The following is a 24,907-nucleotide window of genomic DNA, read 5'->3' as shown; positions in this document are numbered from 1 at the left end:
CATCTACTGCCACCTCCACAGGCCCTGCTCCGGTGACCCATCGGTGCCCTGTGTCTTAAAAGGTTACGACGAAATGCAAATTGCCCAACCCGCACCGTGAAGGCATTTCATCTAGTGATCTTTGATAGTACGAAAGAAAGCCAGACTCTTCAAGGCTCCGCTTAGCTTGCCATGGGGGCCCCTTCCACCAGTGCAGGCTTGGACCTGCTACCCCCAGCCCAGAGTCAGCTGCGRGAGAGCGTCCACCAGCTAAGGATGTCCTGGATGGAGGAGAGCCTTAGCTGCTGACGCCCTCGAGAAGTTCAGCACGTGGACAGCTCGAGTGGGCCGCTGGCCACTGCTGGCACCGGCCTCGGCGGCTGCTGGAGGCTTCATTGCCTGGGGGTCGACCAACCCATGTCACTGAAGGGTCCCTCACCCGTGGCGGACCTGGGAGGGGGTCCACAGGGTGTGCACAGGTCAGAATCGGTGTCCGATTCCCCTTCCGCGATGTAGGGTCTGATTTTGGCCACGGCTGCATAGCAACCGTTGTTAAGGATGTCCAAATTCTCTTTGGACTGGGAAATGCTAAAGCCACTGAAAGAGCGCTCCAGCTCCTCGTGGTCCACCGAGGGGATGGAGATGGACGTGTCGCTGTCTCTCATGGCACTCTCGTGGTGTTTGGTGGCAATGTCTTCGTTCCTCAGGTACTCCACGCTCGCCCTGTTCCCACTGCTGTACGCGGACAAGGAGCGCTCGTGCGAAGGTGGAGGTGGGATGCGGACGAGCGAGCCAGGGTCTCCGACGGGTGAGGAGCCATGGCTCTGCCGCTGGTAGGACTGCTGCTGGCATGACGTTGACGGCGGGCATGCGTTGGTCGGCACTGGCGGAGCCGAGAAGTTCTTCTGCCCCATGGAGCTGGTGGACCTGATGATCTTGATGATGCAGCCGTTCTTGTCAATGTGCTCCCGGCTGTCTTCGGGGCTGTGGTAGGGCGGCGCRGGGTCTGGTTCTTTGGACCCAAAATAGGCTTCCGTCTCTGTTGGCGGGATACCCATCCTCTGCATGTAAATATTTACCAGGAAATCCAGCTTCTTCTCCATAGACTGGACCTGCAAAACACCACAGCAGCAGCATTACATGCTTCTGGTTGAAGCAAGTTGACATTGTGTGTATAAAACCACTTCCAACCCCATCTAGGTATGTATGAACATGGATCTGAATGGTCTACAATGACCCACAATGGTTGTTGGTCTACAATGACCTACACAAACTGGGATTTCAGTAATTATTTCATCACCCTACTCTGACACCACCTTTAATTCTCCRTATCTACTGTGACATGCATCAAATTCCCAAAATCTGGAGGACAACCACATCCTTCCAGTGCTTTTCACCTCCTCACCGTCCCTGGTGCTCAGACAGTCACGGGGAATTCTCAGTGCYGGACTGTGGGAGGAATTTCACCTGCTGCAGCAGTCAGGCTCACAGACATGTGAAACACATCTTGTTTMAGGGTATGGTGTCCAAACGCACCCACATGGAAAAGGAAACAAGCTGTTCTTCAAAAATAATTTAGATAATTGGCTCACACAACAAGAAAGCCTGAGATTCAAGGAGCCTAATCTGCTGTGTGAGTCGTATCAAGTTTTCTGCAACATTCATTGTCATAATTTTCTCCTTGTTTCTTTTTGCAAGATATTCCTAGCTCTTTTTTTTCTCTTTTTTTGCCAAAGGACCATTGCAGGAGTGGAGGGGGAACAGAAAACACCAAAGCAACACACAMAAAAAACATATCCAGCCCCAACGTACCTGCTTTTCTACTTTTCCAAGCCTGCCCATCATGCTTGGGTCTTCAGGCAGCTCCCCTTCTGCCGGCCCTTTGGTCCGATCCTTGTCCGTCATTGAGGACCCTCTCCCAACGATCTGGTCAACTCTAGCGGGATCAGAAAATCCCCCCGCCCCCGGAAAAGGAGCTGGAGTCAGTTCGGGCCGGCCGGCCGGGAGGGCTCCGCTCGCCGCCCCGCCGTGGGGCCGGGCGACCRCCGCTCGCCCAGCTCGCGCTCCCAGTTACTCACAGACGCGGGGTGTGTTAATTTAGATGCAAAACTTAAGAGCAGGATTAGCAGAATTTTAAATGGTCCGTTTCTGTTTACACAGATTAAACCCGGCACATTATGCACAGCAAGTTTACCTTCCGCAAAAACAAAAAAAATYCTTTAATTGGCTTTTTTCCCAATCAGTTAACTTTTTATGTGTACTGAGGAGTTATGATTTTGGGATGAAGTCAAGTTTTCTGCCTAGCATATGTCAGGAGTTTTTTTTTCAATCTCTGCATCAGCTTGCTCTCTTCCATGCAAATGTAAATGTGTCATTCACTCATCCACATAAATGAGGACTCTTGCCCYAAGGCCCAAAAAAGCAGGTGTAATGCTAACTGTTGCAGTAGAATTATATGAGAGCTGAATTTGGTCGTTAATTAACAAACATCACCAAATTGCTTTTTTTTTTTTTTTTTTCCAGCCAGTTTCAAACCAGTTACAGCAAAAGATGCATCTATCAAACCAGCTATRGGCACAATGTCACTAACTTAGCTGCACATCACATTTGCAGTTCCCAGCCTAGGAATACGTGGGTGGATAAATAGCTACATCTACAGACAAGGAAGGAAGACAGAGCTGCACTGGAGGCTGGAAGTCAATTTTATTTGGGCATCAAATCTAGATTTTCAGGACAGCAAATACTGGAGSTTCTTGATCCTTCAAAATCATGACAGCAACTCAAGTCTTGGAATGTGGTAGCCCAATTTATAAGCTAATTCTAAGCCAGGCAAACTTTACTCTTGCATAATGCACCAAATGTACGGGTGGCGGGGGGAAAAAAGGGTTAATTGATCCGACTGAAACCAGGTTGAGGTATCTTGAGCAGAAAACTCAAAATGCTTCTTATGCAGGTCTGCCGTGTGGGCCATGGGTCCATGCACCAGAAGGAGGAAAAGGAAGGAGCTGAACACAGACAGACAAAGGAAAATGAACAAACAAAAAAAACAAGGAAAAGAATGAGACTTGAGGCCATTTCCAGCAAAACAGCCATCTAGTTTCTCTACATTTAACAGGGCCTTAGTAGACGTGTTTGTTGCTGACATAAAAGGACAGAGATCAGCGGGTTTAGACAGTGTGGCTCCCTTGGCTTATATTAGAGTGACAGCAATTTACTCTGGCTCCAAGAGATGGACTGGTTGAACATAGCACACCAAAGACAGAAAATACAAGCCAACGATTATTTTGGAGTTTATCTTTGATCCCAGAAGATCCTTCATTTGGGCAGGGATGTGACAGAACACTGTTCTATTTAGAAAGTCCTGTTCAATCCTTTGCAATATAAGCACAGGAGGACAAGGAGCACCAAGTGCTATAATTACAAGTGTGAGGAATACGCATGCCTTATTTCTCTCTTGTAATGGGAGAAGCATATTTTTCACAGGTACAGGAACTTCCCACACGGGATGCAACTACTGACATGACAAACATGACAAGAAATCCTACAACAATACTGTTACTATGAAAGCAAAGAGGTATTAAATCAGATACCTCAGGCTACCTGGGTTTGGAATCACAAGTCAAGGCGTAGTAGAGCCACTGTACGAACTCCTCTCCTGTATGCACAAGCAAGTAGACTGGTAAAACAAAGAGCATGCTTTCAAAGAGGCCCAAAGTCTTATCACTACTGGATATTTGGGAAGGTTGAGATAGAATAGAGGGTTCTCTGCCTCGTGTCACATCTAGCACAGTCCTAACACTGAAATGTTTCCACTAATGAGAATGACGTGTCCTTCAACAGTTGTTGAGTAGAGATGGTGGCAGGACAGACTGTAACAGAAAGAATAAACCTGAACATAGCCATGCTGCAGTATATTATAATAGTAGGGACTCTTGCACCCCTATTCCTAGTCTTGCAGAAGTTGAGGAAGAACTTCAACACTTTTCTTTAAAGTGTCTTTAAGAGAAGAACTGTGCAGTAACTGGACCTGCTGGCGTGAGCCACGTGAAGCACAGAAGACTTGGTGGACTTCACAGACTGACTGATCACTAGTATTATATATATAAAGTGCTGACCTCTTCCACCACCTTCAGGGTGATCATGGCTCACCTGTAGACCGGCTTTCTTATAACCAGGCTAAAGCCCTTCACAGAACTCATCCTTAAAGCATCTCCTGTGTCACTGATACCAGAGCCTTTCAGTCCTGCAGGAGCAATCCTGCTTGCCAGGACCATTCACTTCACRTCTATGCTTTAAGCTCATGCTTAAAGTTCATTGCTGAACTGATCATGTCCTGAAGCTATGAAACCAGAGAGTCTGATCTCACCTTGGAGGCATGGTCTTCACCGAGCACAGTGCACTGGAAATGTGCAGGACACYGACCTCGGTGTAAAAAAGGGGCAAACAAAGGTAAACTGAGCAATTCTCTGTTTCTGGCCCTCTTCCTAAGGAGGGCAGAAGGAGAAACCAGGCTCGAGGAAAAGTTAGAAACCAAGGGAATCTTCAGCAAAGTACAGAAACGTCATCTGTGCCTTCTCTGATAAAAGAGATGAGAGGCCTTTCCCTGAGCTATACCAACCCATTCGTGCATCCCTAGCCACCACAGGATATACCCATCAACAAAGAGCAGGAGATCCTTTTAGCCATTAGAAAAGACCTCAGAGTTCTGTCTAAATTGGGCACCAAATTTCAAAGGAYGAAGCTTTAACATGGTCAACCTTTGCAAGTAGTGGCAGAAAGTGTATGTCCCTATTGCACAATAGGGGACCGCAAATCCTCCCAAAGATGCCAAATCCCACTTATGTCCTATATCCCATGGAGAGCCTTGTGTCTTCATAACTCTCATCCTGGTTGTGTCAAATACAAATACATGGAGGGAAGAATTCCGTGGAAGTTTTGGAAGAATCACCCCCCTACTTTTCCCATTGTGGTAGAAGAGGACTCAAAGATTTCTAACGATGCAGGCCCAGCTCTACCATCTGCTGCCTTTGACGGGCTCTGTGCCCTTAGTCTGAGAGGGAGACAAGAGGCTTGTTCTTTGATGCGACTTTGATATCTTTCCTTTTTTTTTTCCTAATGATACAAAAAATAAAAATAAATCTTGCATCAGCCACAGTGCAGGTTTTCTCATGCTTCATTATGCTTCATGCTAACAGTACATGCAAGGAGGTGTACTATGCCACCCTTGGGCCAGAAGCAGACATCAAAAGGTCAAAATGGCTCAAATGAGATAAAAAATGAAGTGTTGGGAATATATATTCAATTCTTTTCAGTTTTCTTTTTCTTTTATATTTTTTTTTWAACAGTCCAAGCATTGAAGACAAACCCCCTTCATCCAGGCCACATGACTAGCTACTTACCTTCTTATTTGGCAAGAAAGTTTGCTCTAGAAATGTTTTGATCAATATCTGGTATCTAAATATTTCAGCTGAGGTTGCAGTTGTTTCAAAATGGGCCTGGGCTAAATCTATCGGTCAGCAGAATTTATTTACCCACAGGGATGAAMTAATTCACAGGGCATCAATCATTTTTAGGGAAGAAACACTCTAGTGTCCCAGTAGCTTAAAGCAGAATTTTAAACTGTCTCTGAGTATTAGAAACTAAAGAAAAAAGAAGGAAAAAAAAAAAGATATTAACATTAATCTGAAACTACACAGGGTGAGCAGAATAAATACTCCTGTCTGACGCTATATGGGTATTCCTTCCAGGACCCATCAATCACCATTTCAGTCTGTGAGGTGCARGGTCGCCCATGGAGCTCGCACTTTTCATGAAGACTTGCCTAGCCTTAGAGGTAGAGATAACAAAATCCATCTGAAAATGTATTCTTACTGTAACATAAAAATGCGGTTAGAAATTTAAAAAAATCATTTTTAAAGACTGGTTTTGGGTCTCGGCATTTGGAAGGAGTAGAAATGCTTTCTCCTCAATTTCTCAGAGCATTTTTTTTTCTAAGCATTAAGCTTGCTGCTTCTGGAGAATTCGCTATGGAAATAAATACATACATATATTTTTAATCTTTGAGCCAGCTGAGTGGCAAAAAATAAGCTTCCCATATCCATTTTACTCGTATTACTTAGGTGAAGATTACTCAGTGCTGCTTAAATGAAAATCAAGAGATTTGTCACGTATTAGCTCTTAGTAGGGACAAGTATATTTAGAAAAAAAATCTGAGGCTAAGATTGCTGCATTTAAAAAACACCTATTATTTGTGCATGGAARACGACACTGTCATATACTACACCTGCCTCTGGGCTCCAGGGGTTTTGAGACATGGTGAAATTATTGCCTAATTATTCTTCAAGCTACAAGAAAAAAATCTTGCTTATTGATGGAGGGCTGGGTTTGCCTCCTGCTTTTCTTTTTGCATGCAAAATCGGATCTCCTTTTGAAAAGCAAATACACCGTTGTAATGTTCTTAGCACCATCTTTTCTCTGTGGGCAGGGGAACTGTATCAGCAAGAAAGAGAGACCACTGCATTTATCAGGAAGGAAACACTTCCTCCACACTTTGCCCACTGAAATAAACTCATTGCAAGGCACAAAAAGCTGCAAACAGTCTCCTTTTAGAAAACAGATGATTCTGCTTTGTATTGCTTTGYGGGGAAATATTGCATCTTTCTCCATTGGAAGGCAATCTGATAAAATAGGGGAGACTACAAAAAGATAATGATTTTGCTATCAAACATCTGGGAGAAGACTGAAAAAAATGCTACTAAGGAACTTGAAAGTTATTGAGGACTCTACAAATGTCTCTATTTTTCTTCCTTTGACTTGCCTAGTGTGAGAGCCCATTAATAAAGTAAACCAGAGTGTTCCTAGCGTAGCAAACCCTTCTGAATCGTGATTGCTGAGCGATCAATGCCGTCATGTAACTAGCATGAAAGGGGTTTGACATTAAGCAAATGAAAAATCCAGAGAAAGCGGCATTTTGGTGAATCCTAACCTAGGCGAGTATTGGGGAGATTCTTTAGAAGAATACATGGGTCCTTTGGTTGGATACTTCTTATGCCGGGGAGTTGAAGGGGGCGGGGGACCCACAATCATATCTATCCTGGCAAAGTAAATAAGAAAAAAAAAGACACCAGCAAAACGCATAATGAAGCAACATGTAGAGAAAAAGTTGGTCAGAGAGTTGCAGAAAGAAACAACTGAAAAACAGAAGGACAGAGAGAGAAAGAGAGAGAATTTGAAAATATATTCCGCTGGAGCCAGAGCCCGCTCCTCAGTCTCCTGCTTCTTGGCAAAAGGCAGAACCTTCCCCGAGGCGAGATTCAGAGAGGTGGGAACAAGGCCACGGCGCTGCCCCTTCCAAGGAGACTCCCCYGAACACGGAATAGGAAACATGCTTTACCCTCTGGAATATATTTGCGTATATGGAGCGGTATCCCGTTGAAACAGCTGGACAGAGGGCATAATATTCTCTTTGCATTTACAGYGCTAGACAACACATCCTCAGCTAGTGCAAGGGCCTTTGGAGTCAACGAGATAGGCTGCGGAATTTTGTAACTCAATGGGTGGAAGACATCCATGGATGGCAAGGAACCAAGATGAGACACAAGACAGGCACAGTACTGCAAAGAGCACATCACACACAGACCACAGTGACAGCGGCATTCATGGCTCGAGAGGAAAGTGCACGTAAACACCCCAGAGATTTGCTGGGACGCAGCTTTTACGCAGCGGAGCTGTCGGGGAGAACCACGTTGCTTTGCTKGCTGAAGGAAAGGGAGAGAAAGGGATGCCACGCTGCTCCGAGCTGTGCTGTGACAAAGTCCCCTGTCCCGCTGCTGCATTTTGAGCCAGGGTCAAGCCGAGGCTGGTGGACGCAGCCCATGTTGACACTAGGGCTGGTTGAYTCTGCTTGGCCATCCCCCACACACATGCCCTTGTCTAGAGGTTGCCCCTTTCCAGTTTTGGTGCCTTATGGCCATCTAGGACAGCTCTTGGTGCCTACATGGCCATGCTCTCCAGGCTATCCTACGGCAAGTGCTGGCTCTGCTTGTTTTCCCACCGCTCATTTGTCCAATGGATACGCTGTGGGCTTGATAGGGATGGGGGGGCAGGTCTGGTTCTCAGTGCAGAGCACAGAGAACTGAGGAATTTGTCAGACCAAAGCAATTAGCTTGGCTCCTCTGTTCTTTCCAGTGAAAAATAATTTGGTAACCATCATGGAAATCAAGATTTAAAAGGCCTCTCTCAGTTCTCTCTCAGCTGCCCAGGCCCGAGTCCCTTTTTCACATGTCTTGCCCTATTAAAACTAACTCAACTGCCCTTAACATCTCAGCACACAGGCTGAACTCCAGCTCTGTTACATCAGYGCTACATTGGCAGGCCCAGAGGTGAAACGCTCTCCTGCAGGTTTGCTTGCTCTAGGCGGGCTCCTTTCCACTGCCATCCCTGCAGGTCCCAGCACCAACACTTTCCTCTGGCCTCCCTCTTAGGAAGAGATCATTAAGTGGCAGGTGCCAAGGAAAGGGTGTCTAACACGGCAACACCTCCACAAGTAGCAAAAGCAGGGAAAAGGAGAAGAAAACGGGGGAGTCTCTTGCCTGGATTGGAGGTTTTTAATCCGGGAGAGCATGTCCAGGTGCCCAGCTGAGTACTGCTCGATGACGTCCATCACATCATAGGGCCGCAGGCTCTCCTTAAACTTGCGTTTGGAGACGAGGAACCTCATAATGCTGGGAGGAAGACAGAGCAAAAGACGAAGTTGGAGCCTGAGCCGCTTCTTGACAGACAGAACAGCTGCTGGGAGCTTCACTGGACACAAAGCGGGACAAATCCCAGAACTAACCCCGAGATGCAGAAGGAAGAAGGGGGGATCCCTTCTTCCTGGAGTCTCATCCCCAGATCCGCTTCGGGCAACATCAGGATTCAACCTCGCAGCAACGAGGACCCTGACCAGGACATGTCACTGCAGGGGATCCTCCTGCAACTCCGCTTACACCTTCCCTTAGCAAAAACTGCTATTTTTAAGTTTTCTATGGAGGAGAGCAGTCCACCAATTTGGAGATCGTAGCATTGTCCACCACTTTAACCCCCCTTTCCTCCCAGACACGCACCTATGCTTTTTATTTTTCCCTCCACCATCCTCCTCTYCCACTCTTACCACACTGCCCTGATGCTGACTTTGAGTCCCGGCGTCAGATCTTCCGTCACAAACTCACAGTTGCAGCTTTTGTTCTCATCGGGAATGTCTTCTCCAGGGAGGCTGGCTTCTGGGTTCAGAAAGGGAGGAATGAGAACCCAGGTAGCACAGGAACAGCATGGCAGGGACCATCCCCTGAGTCCCTTCCCTAAGGTAGGCCAAGGTGACCTCCCACAATGCCAACAATGGCTCTACCTGTTTCATAGTAGTCCAGGAGTCCCATTACTCCTCTCCCCCATCCCTGTATGCTAAATATTGCTGTGGGTGTTGATTTTTCCTCTTGTTTATACCCCTACCATCCTTCAGGCTGCAAGGGGGAATTTTTATATTAATGGCACTACTTAATGCCACCCATGCCAAAGACCCCCATGCCAATGTTGCTCATGTCACAGAACAGACATGTCCCCATGTCACAGAATCGTTATGGTTGGAAAAGACTTTCAAGATCATCAAGTCCAACTCTAAACTCACCACTGTCATGCCTGCTAAACCTAAGTGCCTCATCTGCATGTTTCTTGGATACTGCCAGGGATGGCACCTCCATCACTTTCCCGGGCAGCCTGTTCCAATGTTTCTGTGCACACATTTTTCTTAATATCTGACCTGCCACCCGTATCACTGGCTCAATGTCACCCATGCCCATGCCACCACTCAATGCCACCCATGCCAACGCAACCCCACCCAGGACCCCTTGCAACACCGAGCGGCCATCCCAAGGTCTCACCTTCCGAATTTTGCCGTGACGCGGCACCCTTGATACGGAAGGCTTGGCGAGCTCGACTGCGGTCCCCGAAGCTCCAGCTTTTGGGCACTTTGCTGGGGCTATCCTCGATGCTCTGGTCAGCGCTGGGGGATCTCCGGATGCCCTGAGCCTGTGGAGAGCCTTTCCCTTTGGTGCCAGCACCGCGGGGACTGGAGAACACACGATCTTTCAAACTGACCTTCTGACTGTTCAGAGAAACACGGTGAAACAAAGACAAAAAGGAGACAGCAGGAGGAGTCATTCTGGAAACCACGCAGTCCTTCCCCACCAGCCTTTAGAAACCAAGAGCGCTTCGAAGCAGCAGTGAGATGTAGCTTGGCTGTTGTGTGTGTGGGTTTATTTTTTTTAGTAGTAGTAGTAGTATTTTTATCATTTGGTTTGATTTTTTTTTTTTTTTGAGAAAGCGCTGTGGAAATGTGTCCACCATAATGAGTGAGATGAGAATGATTATTAAGAGAGAAAAAATAATGAGGACTTAAAAAGAAGCCCCTCGTGGGATGCCAGGGCTGGCGGGACAGAATGACATCAAACGATGAGGTTATGAATCCTTAAATCACTGATCTGGGCCGATCAGGAGCCAGGAAGCTTTTCTTTCACAACTGCCTTCCAAAATCCTACAGGAAAATCCTAATGAAAGCCCTCACCTGCAATGTTGAACCCACCTTGGAAACATTCAATTCTCATGTTCTGACCTGTCCTTTCCCCTTCTTTATAGCCAGTCTTCCCTCCTTCTGAAATCTGACTTTTTTTTATATATATTTTTAGAAGAGTTTAGCCTTTTCTAGTGGTAAATCTTAAGTGAATACTTAAACACCCAAGTCCTCTATTTCCTGGAAAGATTCAATCTGAAAATTACTTAAGTTGATCTGCAGGGCTTGCATGGCTGTCATAAATGTTTCAAGCAAAATTCTACTGATTCAGAATATTTTATCTTGTCTCTTTTTTTTTCTGATAGAATCCTATTTCTTTAAAATTATGCTGGTTATTGCTTGAACAGAAGATCACTCTTGGAACAGATATGACCTCATTGGGGAATGGTCTTCTGCGCCAGCTTTAATTACTCTCCAATTTCCAAGACTTAAAATGAACACCTTCACCCAAATGAAGAGGGTGAACATTCACATAAAAACTTGAAAAAAAGAAAAATTTGGGGAAATTTTAAGAAAGAGAAAACTTTACAGAGACAAAATTGGTAGGACCAAATTGCACATAGCTTTAGATAATTTAATCTTTTCTAAATGGCAACTGATTATCACAATACACTAATTGAGGTTAGACAACTACTGCAATGCACTTGTGCATGTAGCTGCCAGCTTATATATARGCAAAGCAAAACTGGGACAAAATGAGGATTTGATTTCTAAGCACTCTCTACCACTGCGGTAACCACTTATCCCCCTGGTGCAAATCATCTGACTTGAGCGGGAGGAGAACACTGCGGGAATTCTGACTTCCACATCAAATTTCCAGGTCACCAGCCAAAAACTTGCTGTTTTTCTGTCTCTCAGCAATGCCACCTTAAAACTCACAAGCAAATAGTCCTCCTTTGCCTCCCAAATCAGCAAGGAAGCTTCTTCGATGAGCATTTAGCTGCTGATATTTGAGGCAAAGTCAAGTCTCGTTGCCTTTTCCCTAGCCGTATCGGTTATACGGTGCTGACAGGATAAGATATTTGTTTTTTGCCAGTAAAGGAAGACGTGACTTGGAGACATACAGGGAGCAGATTCGTTGAGTACGAAGGTGCTATTTTTACAAAGTCACGTTACATCGGGAAACACTGAACATTAACACAAAGAGAAAGGTGTTTAGGCAGCATTTTTCCATAGTGCACAACTTGGTCCCAGGGAGGGACCACCAGTCCCATGCAAAGCCCACAGAGTCAAGCAGGAAAATTCCTCTCTGCCCTGCAGACCAGCATTTACTTGTGGCCATTTTGGGGGACAACAATCTCAAGTTGAAAGGTAACTTTTAATTAATATAATTAATTTGTGATCAAATTACAAGTAGAAAACATAGAATTAAGCCGATAAATGCTGTATTTTTTATATCATGAAACCTTGTMGTGTATCAGAGGCTTCATTTGCAGAGAGCTGCACACCTGAAGCCCATGGGACTGGCAGATGTGCAGCTTCCAGAAATCAGATCAGAAGTCCAAACAGGTACAGGAGCCTTGGAACACGCGTGTGCCTAAATACCTTTCAGGATGTAAGCTTTAGGCCCTGATGCTACCAAAATCATTGTAAGTAATGAGTCAAATACTTGAAAACAATTCTCATTCTGGGTTTCTTGAAGCATAAACCAGATTGAAACTGTATTTGACATTTTCCTCTAAAGAGTTTTGGTTTTWTAGTTAATTTTAAAGAAGAGAATTCCTGAAATCTACTGCATTTGAGCAGCACTAATGAGTTGAACAACAAGATCTCTACCAAAATAAGTTCCACATAAATCAATGCAACACTGATGTTCGGAATTCAAAGCAATCTCTTTATGCCTCATCCTCTGACAAGCTGCTCCCATCACTGATCTCCAGGACAAATGAAAACCCCCAAGGTGAAGCACCTATCAAGGAGGAAAGCGAGGTCTTTGTGGCCCCTCTTCCACTCTCACAATAGATGCACTGGAAAACATTTGCAAGATCCACAAAAGGCAAAAAAAGAAAGCGTTGAACTCAACAAGGAATATGAGCGAAAGCTTTCAAGCCTGATAGCATGAGGTGCAATACTTTTCTTTGTTAAAAACTCTCTCACAAATCTGATGAACAATTAAGAGCTGCGGGTTATTTTTCCCTCCCGAGCATCCACTCCTCGAGGGGGAAAAAAGAAGCTATGACAGTCGCTGTAACGGCGTTGTTTTAACAAGGACAACACGAGACAACATGAGCTATTCRTTGAAGGTTTCCTTCTGCCATGCAACTCCTTCATTGGGAATGACAGCCTGAATTCACATGCAAACACAGTCCCTGCAGAGGAGAGTGCTGTTGGAGGGCTGCAGGAACTGGTAGGAAAGAGTCCAGAAGAAATGTGTATACATATACAGACATATATGTTGCCAGCTAATCCAAGATCATGTTCTCATTCAACCAGAAAGTCATGCAGAGTGACGCAGAGGGTCTCAGAGAAGTGGTATTCACGGATCAACCAAGCAGATGGGCCTCAGGTCGGTGTAAGTGAAGGTGTTGGTGACACGGCCATGAGGAAAGCAGCAGTCCAGCCACACACACCACCACGAATGGAAGCTGGCAATGACGAGGCCCAAGAGCCTTGTGAGCACAGGGCATGGGTCCTGCTCGGCTGAAGGGGAAGGGAAGGCAAAGAAAACTGTGTGGTTTGGTCACCGGAGACACCACTGGTCACTTGGTCACTAGACATGGTCTAGTTCCCAGACCACATGGTCTAGTTCCTAGGGCTTCATGCCCACATTTGGTGGCTACCTACTCAAAACTTATTTAATGGAAATTAAATCTCTAGACTAACTTTCAGGAAAACTCACAGGACTTTCAGTTTTTGGCTGTGGTCTATCGGCCCTTCTTTAAAGTATGGGTTCCTCACACAAGCTGTAATTATGGAACAATAACAATTACCACCTATAATCTCTTGTCACTGATTTTAAACTACACTTTAGCAATTCCTCTGTTTTCTCCTCCCATCTAAGAGGCAGCAAACAGTAGCCAAACTGTGTTAGATATCAGGAACTCAGATCCATCTCTGCACACAAACTCAACCAAAACTGATGTCTTTTCTCCTGAAAAGCTATAGCCAGGAGAAAGAGTTTACCTCCTGTTGGTAAATGAGGCCATCCTTCATCCAGAATTTGTGCTGAGCTCACAGCACAAGACAGAAGCTTATGAGAAACTGAGGAGTGAATTTTAGCCTTTGAGGGTCACTGGTTGCAAGTGTGAATCAGAGACACAAGCCAATTACGGGAATTATCAAGGAAAGGACAATATGCCTGCGCCTGGAGCAGAAATTAAGACGACCAGATTCACTCCTGCCTCACCTCCACTGTGGTTTAAGAGTTTAAGGTTTAATTGCTGCAAGGATAGAGTTTCTAGAAGCAGGCAACCTGCACATGGGGAAAGAAATAAAGAAAAACAGCCAGGGACTGTTGTCATGGAGAACAGTCTCTTTTCTCTTCATCCTGCAACCACAGCAGGGTTAGACCTGCGGTGAAGTGCAGCACAAAATTTGTATAATTGGGAAGCCTGGGGTTGCACTGCCCCTGTGTCACCACAAGGGCCTGGGGCCAAGGAGGGCACGTGAAGGGCCACCACGGACAGACACATGCCTGGCTTTGCAGCCTTTCCCCTTGGCATTTTTCAGAGTCACTGAATGCTCAGGAGAACTTATTAGGGCATGGAGTTGTCACTCCGCCTGCTCCTAGTGCAGGGGTTTTGTCCCCATGGTTTTACAGAGCTTTGATCTGGCATCAGGAAGATCCCTGTCAAATGCCATCACGCACATGCCCTGCACTTTTCAAGAAGTCTTTTATTATTTTCCAGCTTAGTTGTTTTGTGAGCAAAGCAAACCATGTAGATTACAAATTCCAGCCCAGACAATTATTCTTTTAGAAACGCTGCACCCAGGCCCACAGGCCAACCAAGGGGTCTGCAACCACCTCTCCTCTATGGGTTTGTGGCCATTGCTTCTTATTATGAGGTACACATCTCCTTGGTGCCTCCACAGCCCTGAAGAGACTCCAGGTAAATCYTTTACAAAGCAGAATATAATAGACTTGTTGATCTGGCCTGGTATAGTTACATTATTGGCTACAAATGCATGCATTATTGCATTTATTGACTAGAGAACATTGAGTACATTAAGGAACCACTGCTCATAAGCAGCTTTCTATTAATTTACCTACATTGAGCTTTCCATGATTGCCCCACTGTGCCGTAATGGTCAGYGATTTCATCTGGTGCATCCTATCTGCAAGGGCCTTAGGACTCGCATCAACACGGGAGGAATTTTTCCTTTGGGTGAGTGCAGGCAGATGGCCCAAGGGGTCTAACAAATTCAAGGCAGATCTACAGTTCTGACATAGCACAACATGTACAATACTATACTTGGGACGGATGCAGGTAACAAAGATGTYCTAGGATCTACACCAGAGCTCAAGACTTCTTCATGACTGGAAGAACCGACCTGTGTAGTCCTCCTCCTCAGGATCTCCAGTGGAGGAAGAAGATGTTTACACAACGATTTGTTTCATCCTCCCTTTCCCTCACAGAACTCAAGATGGGGGAGATGAAATGAGGACTAAATGGAGAAGAAAATCAGTAGAATATAGGAAATTTTAGAGTGACTTTATCAATTAAAAATCATGCCTAGAAGACATGCAACTCCATTTGGCTAACAAACACAAGACTGGGAACAGACCAGTGAAGATCAGAGTGGCTTATTTTCCAGAGAACAGAACTGGACGTGGACAGGGGAGAGGACAGCGTTATGAATGTCACTGCTGGTTTTAAACTCTGCCAAAAGCCAACTCCAGCACTAGGCAATTGCAAGCAGCCTTTCTCTGGGGATGAGTCCCTGCCTGCGAGAGGCCTCGGCCTCCAAGGACAAAATGATCTCCCCTAGCAAGTGGGAACACTGCAGACAACATGACAATTTTTTCAGCTAGACTATTACCCAAATCGTTGCCTCCTGAAAATTTGTTGAAACACTCTGTGCAGCTGAGGATCACCCAATATTTAAGCCAGTACTTTCAAGGACAAAGTCCAAGGGAGGTCACAGRGCCATCAAGACACATAGCGGGAGGCTAACTCAAAGATTCAGGCTGTTTTCTCAGGCACAGGGGAGTTTCCTGCAGGGAAAATTTCATATTGTGAAACCTAGATCATGGCCCCCTTTCCTCTTCGTTACCCATTCAGAGATGGGATTTACCAAACCAGTTCTGCCCTTTGCTCTAAGCAAATYCCAGGTGTTTCTCTAGCCTCTCACCTGACAGATAGTAAAAACAGCCATCAAGAAAAAAAAGAGTAAGAAAGAAAAAGATACAAGTTGGAACAAATAATGGAGAAAACCATAGATACATGTACTTTTTAGCTGCAGTTCATAGGCTTTCTGACAGAGACAGACTGGTGATTTTGAGAATTAGGATGGAGTCCAAAAAAGAGCATGCAAAAATCCCATTTCACAAACATGCTGCATCACTCAGTGCCCTACCACTGCTGGGCTTACCATCCTGTGCTCGCTTCAGGGGGAAAATATAGCTGATGGGGTCCACCTGTCCGCATTCAAAGCATGCAAGCTCCGGGCATTAGTAAGTCAAGAAAGTGCAGGATTGCTGCTGAGGAGCAGTGTCTGGGGCAAGGGAAGAGACTCTCTTCCAGCATAGGCATGAAAATAGATTTTTCTCTATATAAGGGAATTTATATACACATATATGTGTATATATCTACATAAATATCTGTGTACCATTATGGTCAGATAGGTGCATTAAGGGATGCACATTGGGAGGTCGTTGAAGCTGCCTATCAATAGCCAACTTGATGAAGAAGAGGAAATCACTGCACATACAAAGCTCTCTGCTCTATCTGTTCCCCTCTGCATCTACAGAGCCGTTCCCCATCCTCCTGCCAACGCTAAGGGAAACACGGCCCTACGTCTGGTGGGACAGGCTGAGATTAGTCCTTCTCGAACTGCGTAGTAGAGGTGCTAGATGGGCAAGCCATAGCTTCCAAATGCCACGAGACCAGAGCAGGTCAATTTGCCGCCGTTGAGAGAGCCAAAGGAAGGGTGATCACGTGGAGGTGGGAAATTGGGATTGCGGATGCTACTAGCTCGATATTGCTGCATAGTGCAATTCAATTTGCAAGAGTTCCCCAGCCTTTAGGAGGAAGGGAGAGATAAGAAGGAAGAGATTTGGGGGTTTTTCAATTTTTTTTCCTTTTTCCATCATTTGTGAAACTCCAGTTTCCGGCCTCCTTTGYTGCTGAACAGTCACGGCTTGTTAGGCCAGACCAAATTCCCCATCCTCGTCTCTTTGATTCCCGTGTTTGCAGACACAGTAGCCTCTAATTTCTGAGCAGGCAATAGGGACGCTCTTTCAATTTTATTTTTATTTTTTTTGGTTTTTTTTTGTTTTTTTACTCATCTAGTACCTCTATTAAGCAGGGAAGTGATCAGAACGGGTGGTAGCAGGGTAGAGGGAGAATGAGCCGTGCAGCTTTTGATTAGTTCCGTGCGACGCATTTCCCGTGGTACCTAGAGTTTCCTGAGCAGCATCCGCATAGTGACTCCCTGCACGGTTTGCTTTTACTGGAAATGAGGGGAGAGTAAAAATTAGACCTGGAAGCAAATGCCAAACAGGAAACTTGATTACGGACTCTAGGTTTAAAAGACAGGTGTTTTGAGGGCCGGGTTCATGACAGGATTTTTTTCGTTTGAGCGTTAAATTAAAAAAAAAAAAAAAAAAAAAAAAAAAGGTTCACAGGGATTCCTGGAATTAGTCTGTCTGTGATCAAATGCCATCATCAGAATGACCCATTCTGCATTGAATTGCTGGCATCAGTTTATCTACAATTGACTTGACTGAGTTACGCAGGAAGATCTTTTTTTTTCCGTGTTGGGAAAGTGTTCTTTTTCCTCTAAATGGAAAAAAGTAAAAAAAGACCCCTTTTTTTTTTTGCCTAAGCCACAGAGAGCCAATTTTTGTTCTTGTTTTCTCCAAAACATAAAAAAAAAATCTTATTTTTTTTCTCTTTTTCAAAGAAAAAAAAAAAGAAAAGAAAAAAAAAGCCACCAAAAGATGTAGTAAATGTGTGAATAAGTTGCACTTCCCATACAGGAAATAGCATTACATTGAGCCTGGCATTAAAAAAATACATATACACATAAACGGAGCGTGATGCGGTCCCCCGTGGGAAGGAATTTGGACATGTGGACACGTCCCCGTGTCCGCTTTTGACACCGCTTGCCAGCCCGTGGGGACTCGGTGACCGTTCAGGGCAGCACCACGACCCCRTCCCAAATCACTCTTGGGCCCTCGCCGACCAACCTGGGGTCTCCGCGCCATGGAGCAGCCCTCGACCTGCGCGATGGCAATGAGGTGGCCCACATCACCCCGCCTGCAAGGACCCGCGCACGGCCGCCAGCGGGTGCTACTTGCTGAGCTCTCGGATGGACCGAAAAAGGTGCAAAAAATGCCCCCAGCCTGGTTGTGAGTGGGAGCTGGGTGACCGGCAGAGCCCGTGCTTGCCTGCAGGAGGAATCTGCGAGTATTCCGGTGCAAGCTTGGCTGGCACCAACCTCTCCTTGGGACCCCTAAGGCACCTGCAAGGAGCCCCCGTGGCCCCAGGGGAGCTCCCTGGGTGGCTCTAGGGGCCAGGATCCACAGCAGGGCAGCGGGTACCGGGCATGCAGAGCCGTGGCGAGACACGTTGGTTACCCAGCCGCTCAAGTCTCTACAGAAATAGCAGTCCTTTCTATGCAAATAATCCGCTCCCCTCAAGGCAACCGATTATTTTCAGATTACTGTCAGTGCCAGCATGAGTGTCTGGTTTAAGCAGCTGGAAGGTGGAGGCTGACGCTGCCCGTGGGGTTCACACCAGTTTCCAGGGTTCGGAGTCTCACCTCGGACACCCCAGGCTGGGTGACCAGGGTCCACTGAGTTGACCAGAGGCATCCTCCAGTGAGTGCAAAGGCCTTAATCACACCCCTGAACAGAAATAGCCATCCAGTGCCTATTTCAGACGGACACATACACACACTTTTATATACATATATGCATATGTATATAAAGCCAACACACACACACAGATACATGTACACGTTACAAGCTGGTCCCATCCAGCATTCGCTCAAGATAATGGCCAGGGTTTTGCCGAGTTCTCTATGATCAGGGACGAATCAAGCTTGAGGACAACTTTTGAAAGAGGTTCCCCTCATTGACTGCAAGACTTTAACTCATGCTGGACAAAGTAATCTGATTTTTAGCTTCCCAGTTCCCTGGAATCCTTCTGTTTCTTTTTCTCTGATATTCACGTATTATGTTGATCATTTGGATCATTGCATTTTTTTTTTCTGCTCTTTTGGCCAATCACATTTTGGAAAGTACCAGTGGACCAAATCTGGTCTCAAGACGCCTTCAGATGCTTAACAAGCCGCTTGTTAACACACATCTGGAGCGCACCTTCCACAGAAGAGCCTCCACACTCCTGGCTAACCATACGTTTGTGCTTCGAATGTTACGATCAGAAGACAAAATAAACAGAGACAAGATGCCACAGTGGATTTTCAGCCGGAGTAGCGTATGAGGAAGCCAAGCCCATTAACCACTCTGAATCGCTAGCTTTCCATAGCGAGCCCCACTGGCACGGYGAGGCAGGTGGGATTCGTGCTCGGACTCCACTCAAAAGCAGCGTGGCCGGATGGGGRTAACTGCTTCTGCAGCACGAGTTGGCCTTAGGAAAGGGGGCCAGTCTCTTCTCCCGGCCAATGCAGACCGCGGAGCGGACACGCAAACAGCACCCAAAGCCACCGGCAATGGAGGAAACCATGTAAGCAGTTATTATTATTATTATTATTACTTTTTAAAGAGAGAAAATAAAAAGGGGTAAGATACATAGCAGGTAGCACAAGGCCAGCATCTTTTGTGCTCATYGCAGCCTGGGCTCCATGTGATGGGGAAAGAGCTCACGTGCCCCAGGAGCAGAGCAGCACACCACGGTACTGGGGCACAGGTGGATGTAGACAAGCATTTGGTGGGAAATGMAACAGAAATGAGAGAGAAAGGACATAACCCATTGCCCAGATAGGCTGTCCTGTTTATCTCCAAGACTAAATCAAAAACCACTGGGGTAAAATAGGTGAACACCAGCCTAGGACATGGATTGGCTTTGGGATATGTGGCTGTGCCCAGGAGGTGCTGAGACCTCCAGGCATCGCATCTCCCTGCCTGGGCAGCGGCTCCTGTGGCCGGAGCCAGCGGCAACAGCTGGACTTGGAAGCAGCGGGATCAGAGCCTCGAGGCACCCTGCGGGCTCAGCTGGCCAGGATGCACAGGACATGCTCTGACCTTGCAAGGCAAAGCTTGCTTGTCTCTGCTCAGCTTAAAACCAGCTGCTGAAGTGGAACACAACAGCAGAGCTCTCCACTTGCTCCACGGACTCTGCGCTATGCCAGGTAGACAAAGAGGGATGTAGGAAACCAGCCACTCCCTATGCACAACAGGTGAAGAGCAGGATGCAGAGCCTGGATGGTTCCTTCCACTGATGGAAACAAGAAGGGGTGGACCCTCTGCCCATGGCTGCAGCAGAAGCCCTGTGCTTGGGTCTAGGAGAGCAAATTCATCCCAAAGAGTTCCCCAAGTGGAACAGTCATTAGTGACAATCCACGGACGGATGATTAAACACCCAGTGGGTTGCTCATTATAGCTCCACAAAAAAGATGCATTTTCTCATCTCAACGATCAGCCAAACCTATAATCAGGTGACACAGACCATCACTGCCAGGATGCCGAAAATCAGAGAGGGTAAGATGTTGGGATGTGACTGCAAAAGATGCAGGAACTTTTATCTGGGGAACATCAGATTTGGGGCCCTGTGAACGTAGGGTCCTCTGAACAAAAATTCTTCCTGGGGTGTGAGGAGTGAGCAGATGAACAAGAGCAGAAGGGAGTGGAGATACTGCCCCAGCAAAATGCAGAAGGAAAGACCCGTGAACTGTGCTAYGGCTGCTGCACTGAACCGTATGGAAAGTACCCTAAGACCATCTATATGCCAGCTGCAGATCCTCAGCATAAGCTCCTGGGTTTGGGTTTAGCATCTTATGACAGAGGGCAACAAAACCCATTAGTGATGCAGGAGAGGTATTGCAGGGCTACGAAAATGGCACTTGGAAGCGGCCCTGAGGAAGGGCCTGAATGTGGTAAGAAATACAATGAAAAAGGGCAGCGGAAGGGCATTTTTGCTTATTCTGCAACTCAAGATGAGGAAAACAATGGAGAAAACTAATGGGAGAAAATCTGCAAGCTCTATGACAAAACATGAACTTTTACCCTACAAACCTTTCAGGACAGGACTGAGATCCAAAGGGGAAGGAACAGAGAAGCAAAACCAGTACCTGCAACCACAGGATCGCTGCCTGGTGCATCACTTGGATACGAAGTTGATAGTTTTGAACAGAGATTTCTTCTTACTGCACAGTCACATTCCAAAGACAAATGTGGATTTATCTTTTGATGCCTCCAAAGGCAGATGGTCAAGATTTCAGAGCTCCTCTGCTCCAAGATAGCCCTTCCCAAGGAATATTCCCTGTTTAAATAGCACTGGATGGAGGCTACCTTCCCTCTCACTACACCAGCTGAGACCCTACGTAGGAAAAACACCGATTCTGGGTAGTTGAAACATGATCTTGGTGATGAGGTTTATTTGGCAGGAAGTGGATGGAGTGCTATGGAGATCCTGCTTGCAAAGAAAAGTTCAAATGAAAGACAGAAAAAAAAGAAGGGAGTAGGAAAAATATAGGAAGGTTGAACTTTTCCTCTTTAGCTGGCACTTTATCTGCCCAGATATCTTTGGTTGAATTTTGTGCCAGGAAAAAAAAAAAATCTAGCCTCCTATAAGCTAGAAGACATAGCAGAAAGTTATATCTATAAAATGCCAGCCTTTAGTTATCCTTTTGAAACCRGGTAAATGGAAAAGCATAGTTGGTGTTCAACATACTCAGGCTGTAGGCTAAGTTTTGCGATATGAGACAGAGGATCAAAAAGCCAAGCATGATCTCTAGAAAATACAAGTTTTGTGTCTTGCTTCCCAAGAAAGAAAAAAAAAATGGAAAGCCCATCCCAGAATTACTTCTTTAAAGAACTGGGAAAATATAGGAAAAAAATAAATACATCCATGGGGATGAAAAACACACCTCAAATACCAGCCTCATCGTTCTCACTAGAACACGGGAATAAGCCTCTCCATCAGGTCAGGATCTCACTGGCCTTAGAAGGCAAAGGCCACTTCCCAGCACTACCATCCGGAAATTTGAGGACAAAGCAGTGACTCTGCTTTTCCCAAGGGTCAGGAGGCAACAGGGAGCAGGGCTAGGAGGGATGTCTCCATCACACAGTGCCATGCCCCGGGCAAGCAGCAGGACCAAGTCTGCACCACTGCAGTATCCTGCAGCTCCAGGAGACCTGGTCAGCCCGGTGACATGGTGACCACGTGCCACATCACCTCGTCACGGCACCGAGCGGTGGAGACACGTGCAAAGCATCAGCTCTGCGCCAGCATCCTCTGAGCCTGCAGCATTTCAGCTACAACTTTGAGCAATTAARGAGTAAAGCAGCAAAAAAATCCAAACCAACCCATGTCCTGTCATCACAGCGGGCACACGCCAGCTCTGCCAGCCTCAGCCCTGCCCTCACTCCAGCCCATAACCTCCACATCCTCGGAGCGGCACCTCCAGGCACGTCAGAAGGAAGGTGTGATTTAAGGCCCAGCATCACACGGAGATACGTTGGACTGCCACAGCACAGAACAAGCACGGAAATACCTCGGCTCCGTCCCTCAATGGTGCCACGACATGGTACACACACGCACACACGTACACAGAGCTCGACGGGGAATGCATGGGGATGGCGTGTGGGCAGCGATACAGACCTGGGCGATGGCTCGGGCTGCTGCTCTTTCCTTTAAACAGAAGCAATAGTACATTAGCATGGCGTCAAGTGGCAGAAGATGTTGCTGCTTCACTGCTAAAACATAACGGGAGGACAAATACCAAACGATACAGCTAAGTGGAGGTTGTGGACAAGGAGAGGTCAAGGAGCACCTTATTCCTGGAGTTTCTGGCCTGGACAGAAGATTGTTGGAGACTCACACAACTTCAGAGAAGACACATACAACGTACAGCGTTGAAGGAGTCATCCCAACCCATCTTGGTGCCTACACAGGACTGAGACACACCACAGCCAAGTGATTTGTGTGAGCACAGGAGGACTTCTGTGGGCTCAGCCAAGGGCTCCCTGCCTTTGGAAATGCATGGCCCGGAGGAGCACAATGCAGGCCATGCGAGGTGACCCTGCTGTGCTCACCTCTCCTCTCTGGACCAATGCCACATCARTTGGCGCAGACCTCTGTGCTGACAATTGGTGCTGGGGTGGGGATGCTGCTGGAGAAGGGACACGGGGCTGGACACTCTGGTCTTGGCACCCTGGCTGCAGCTCCAACATCCTCGGGAGATGCAATTTTTCTAGGCTGCTCTAGAAAAATTTAGTTTCCTAGTTTAGTTCCTCTTTTAGTTTCCTCTAAATCACTGAGACCTCAATTCACTTGATTTTTTCCTGAAAAATCATTAATGTTGAGGACACAGCTGACTGAACCCTTGCAAGGGGCTGTTCAGGCACAACGCCGCAAGCCAAGCTAAGGCCACACTGAAAACAATCTCCCTGTCACTGAGCATGTAATTTGGTGGCATTACCCTCCAGCAATCGGAAAAACTGCTCTACCTTAAACCAGTTTGATCCGTTGCTTCTGCACACCTGGAAAGCGCTTGTGATGTTGGGCTCCAAAGCAGCCTTGTCCATGCAACTCGGGAGGGAACAGGTTTTGTTTCTCCATCTTGTCTAGCCCAAACACCAGACAATTTAAGGAACAAAACACCCCTAAATAGGGGCCAAGCTCCATCCAAAGCCAGATCCATCGGCCTCCAGATCTCCACTACCTGGACAGTGACACAGCCYTGGTTATGGAGCTACAGGGATTAGTGACATGTGTGTTGGGGTAAAAGGCCATAGTCACGTTCACTTCTTTTTCCTCACTGCTCCTTCCTTGCCTACGCCCAAGGGAAGCTAAGGGAAGGCAAGTGGGCTGGAAGAAATAGAAATGAATTAACACAGTGTCGTTTGGAGTCTCTTTTGAGAGAGAACAGAAGAAATAAGCAGAGGGGAATCAGGAATGCTACCTCAACTAGACCCCTTAAAAATACAACTGCCTTTTCAACCAAGCACTATGACATTACCCTAGAGAAAACTTAGGGAAGGGCTGAAGAAATGCATGTAACACATGGGAGAGGAGCAGGGAGGAGATCACTGACTGACCCATGGGGAACCAGCTGCCAAAACCCATCACATCTTCAAGGTTGCCCATATGCAAAAAGTAGAAAGGGGAAAGGGAAAAAAAAATAGAAAAGTTGCAAARTGGGAGCTTTCCAAGCTTTCTTAACTCTGTTGCTAACCTGAAAGTCAGTCCCGATTTGCTCTTCAGGTTCCTCAGGAGTTCCAGCTGGTTCAGAGGTGGGATGAGTCTAGAGGGAGAGAATAAAGAGTATTAATGCTCAGGCAGARCTTATAGCAGGGTGTCCTGTCTTGGAAACTTCACCCACTGCCCTGTCTTTCAACTAGAACCAGTTTTGTGCCACTGTTCACTACTGGGAGAGAGCTTGGGGAGAACAGAGAGGGCTTTGGAGGCTACTTCCACCAGCGAAGTAAGGAAGAGCTATGGGGGAAGAGAGAGAGAGACAGCGAGAAAAAGAGAGCAACCAGTCTGCATCACCACAACTTGAACCTCCCTGAAGATGAGCGTCTGCCAGGGTGCTGAGCAACCTGGCTGTGTTTTGGCAGCAGAGCAGAGCTCTAGCAGCTGCCACGGGCTTGGAGGTCAGTGTCTCTGCCCCGTGTTTAGAGGGGAGAAGCTCCAAGGGATGCAACAGGACAAAGTAGGGAGGCAAGCTCCAAGGGATGCAAAGGGCAGGAGGAAGGCTGCTGTCCTCAGGAAGGTGGGATGTGTAGGAGGGAGCTTGCACAGAGCAGAAAACAGGGATCCAGATGCCAGGAGTGTCCCAGGGAAAACGGCAGAGTGGTACAAAGTCAGGTTCATCTCACTGCTCTTGTCTGCATTAGGTTAGGGGACTCAGTCGCCAAGGGAGGCTTAATGAGACATCATCACCTTGCAGATTAGAGAGGAACAACAGGTCTCCTTTGCTTCACCGACAGTGGGAATCCAAAAAAACTGCTGCCTAACCCACTTCTTGCTTAAA

At 46.6% G+C, this 24,907-nt stretch overlaps 1 protein-coding gene across 3 annotated transcripts in view; it reads right to left on the bottom strand.

Annotated features, from left to right (window-relative positions):
- Positions 1–285: 285 nt before the first annotated feature.
- The window catches only part of KCNQ2 (potassium voltage-gated channel subfamily Q member 2), a 57,004-nt gene continuing 32,382 nt past the window's right edge, over positions 286–24,907 (bottom strand). For 2 of the 3 annotated variants that reach the window (XM_026042254.1, XM_026042255.1), the window contains 8 exons: positions 24,107–24,175; positions 22,531–22,560; positions 17,141–17,194; positions 9,894–10,117; positions 9,131–9,239; positions 8,571–8,702; positions 1,792–1,915; positions 286–1,091 (listed from right to left, as the gene is read on the bottom strand). In XM_026042254.1, the coding sequence (XP_025898039.1) occupies positions 372–1,091; positions 1,792–1,915; positions 8,571–8,702; positions 9,131–9,239; positions 9,894–10,117; positions 17,141–17,194; positions 22,531–22,560; positions 24,107–24,175 (1,462 nt within the window). In that variant the 3' untranslated portion in view covers positions 286–371. The remainder of the gene's footprint in view (positions 1,092–1,791; positions 1,916–8,570; positions 8,703–9,130; positions 9,240–9,893; positions 10,118–17,140; positions 17,195–22,530; positions 22,561–24,106; positions 24,176–24,907) is intronic. The other variant, XM_026042256.1, reaches the window with a different exon arrangement.

Source organism: Nothoprocta perdicaria, unplaced genomic scaffold (genome assembly GCF_003342845.1).
Source record: "Nothoprocta perdicaria isolate Ctin4 unplaced genomic scaffold, notPer1 scaffold_3, whole genome shotgun sequence".
Lineage (NCBI taxonomy): Eukaryota > Metazoa > Chordata > Aves > Tinamiformes > Tinamidae > Nothoprocta > Nothoprocta perdicaria.
This window is presented reverse-complemented; position numbering and strand designations above follow the sequence as displayed.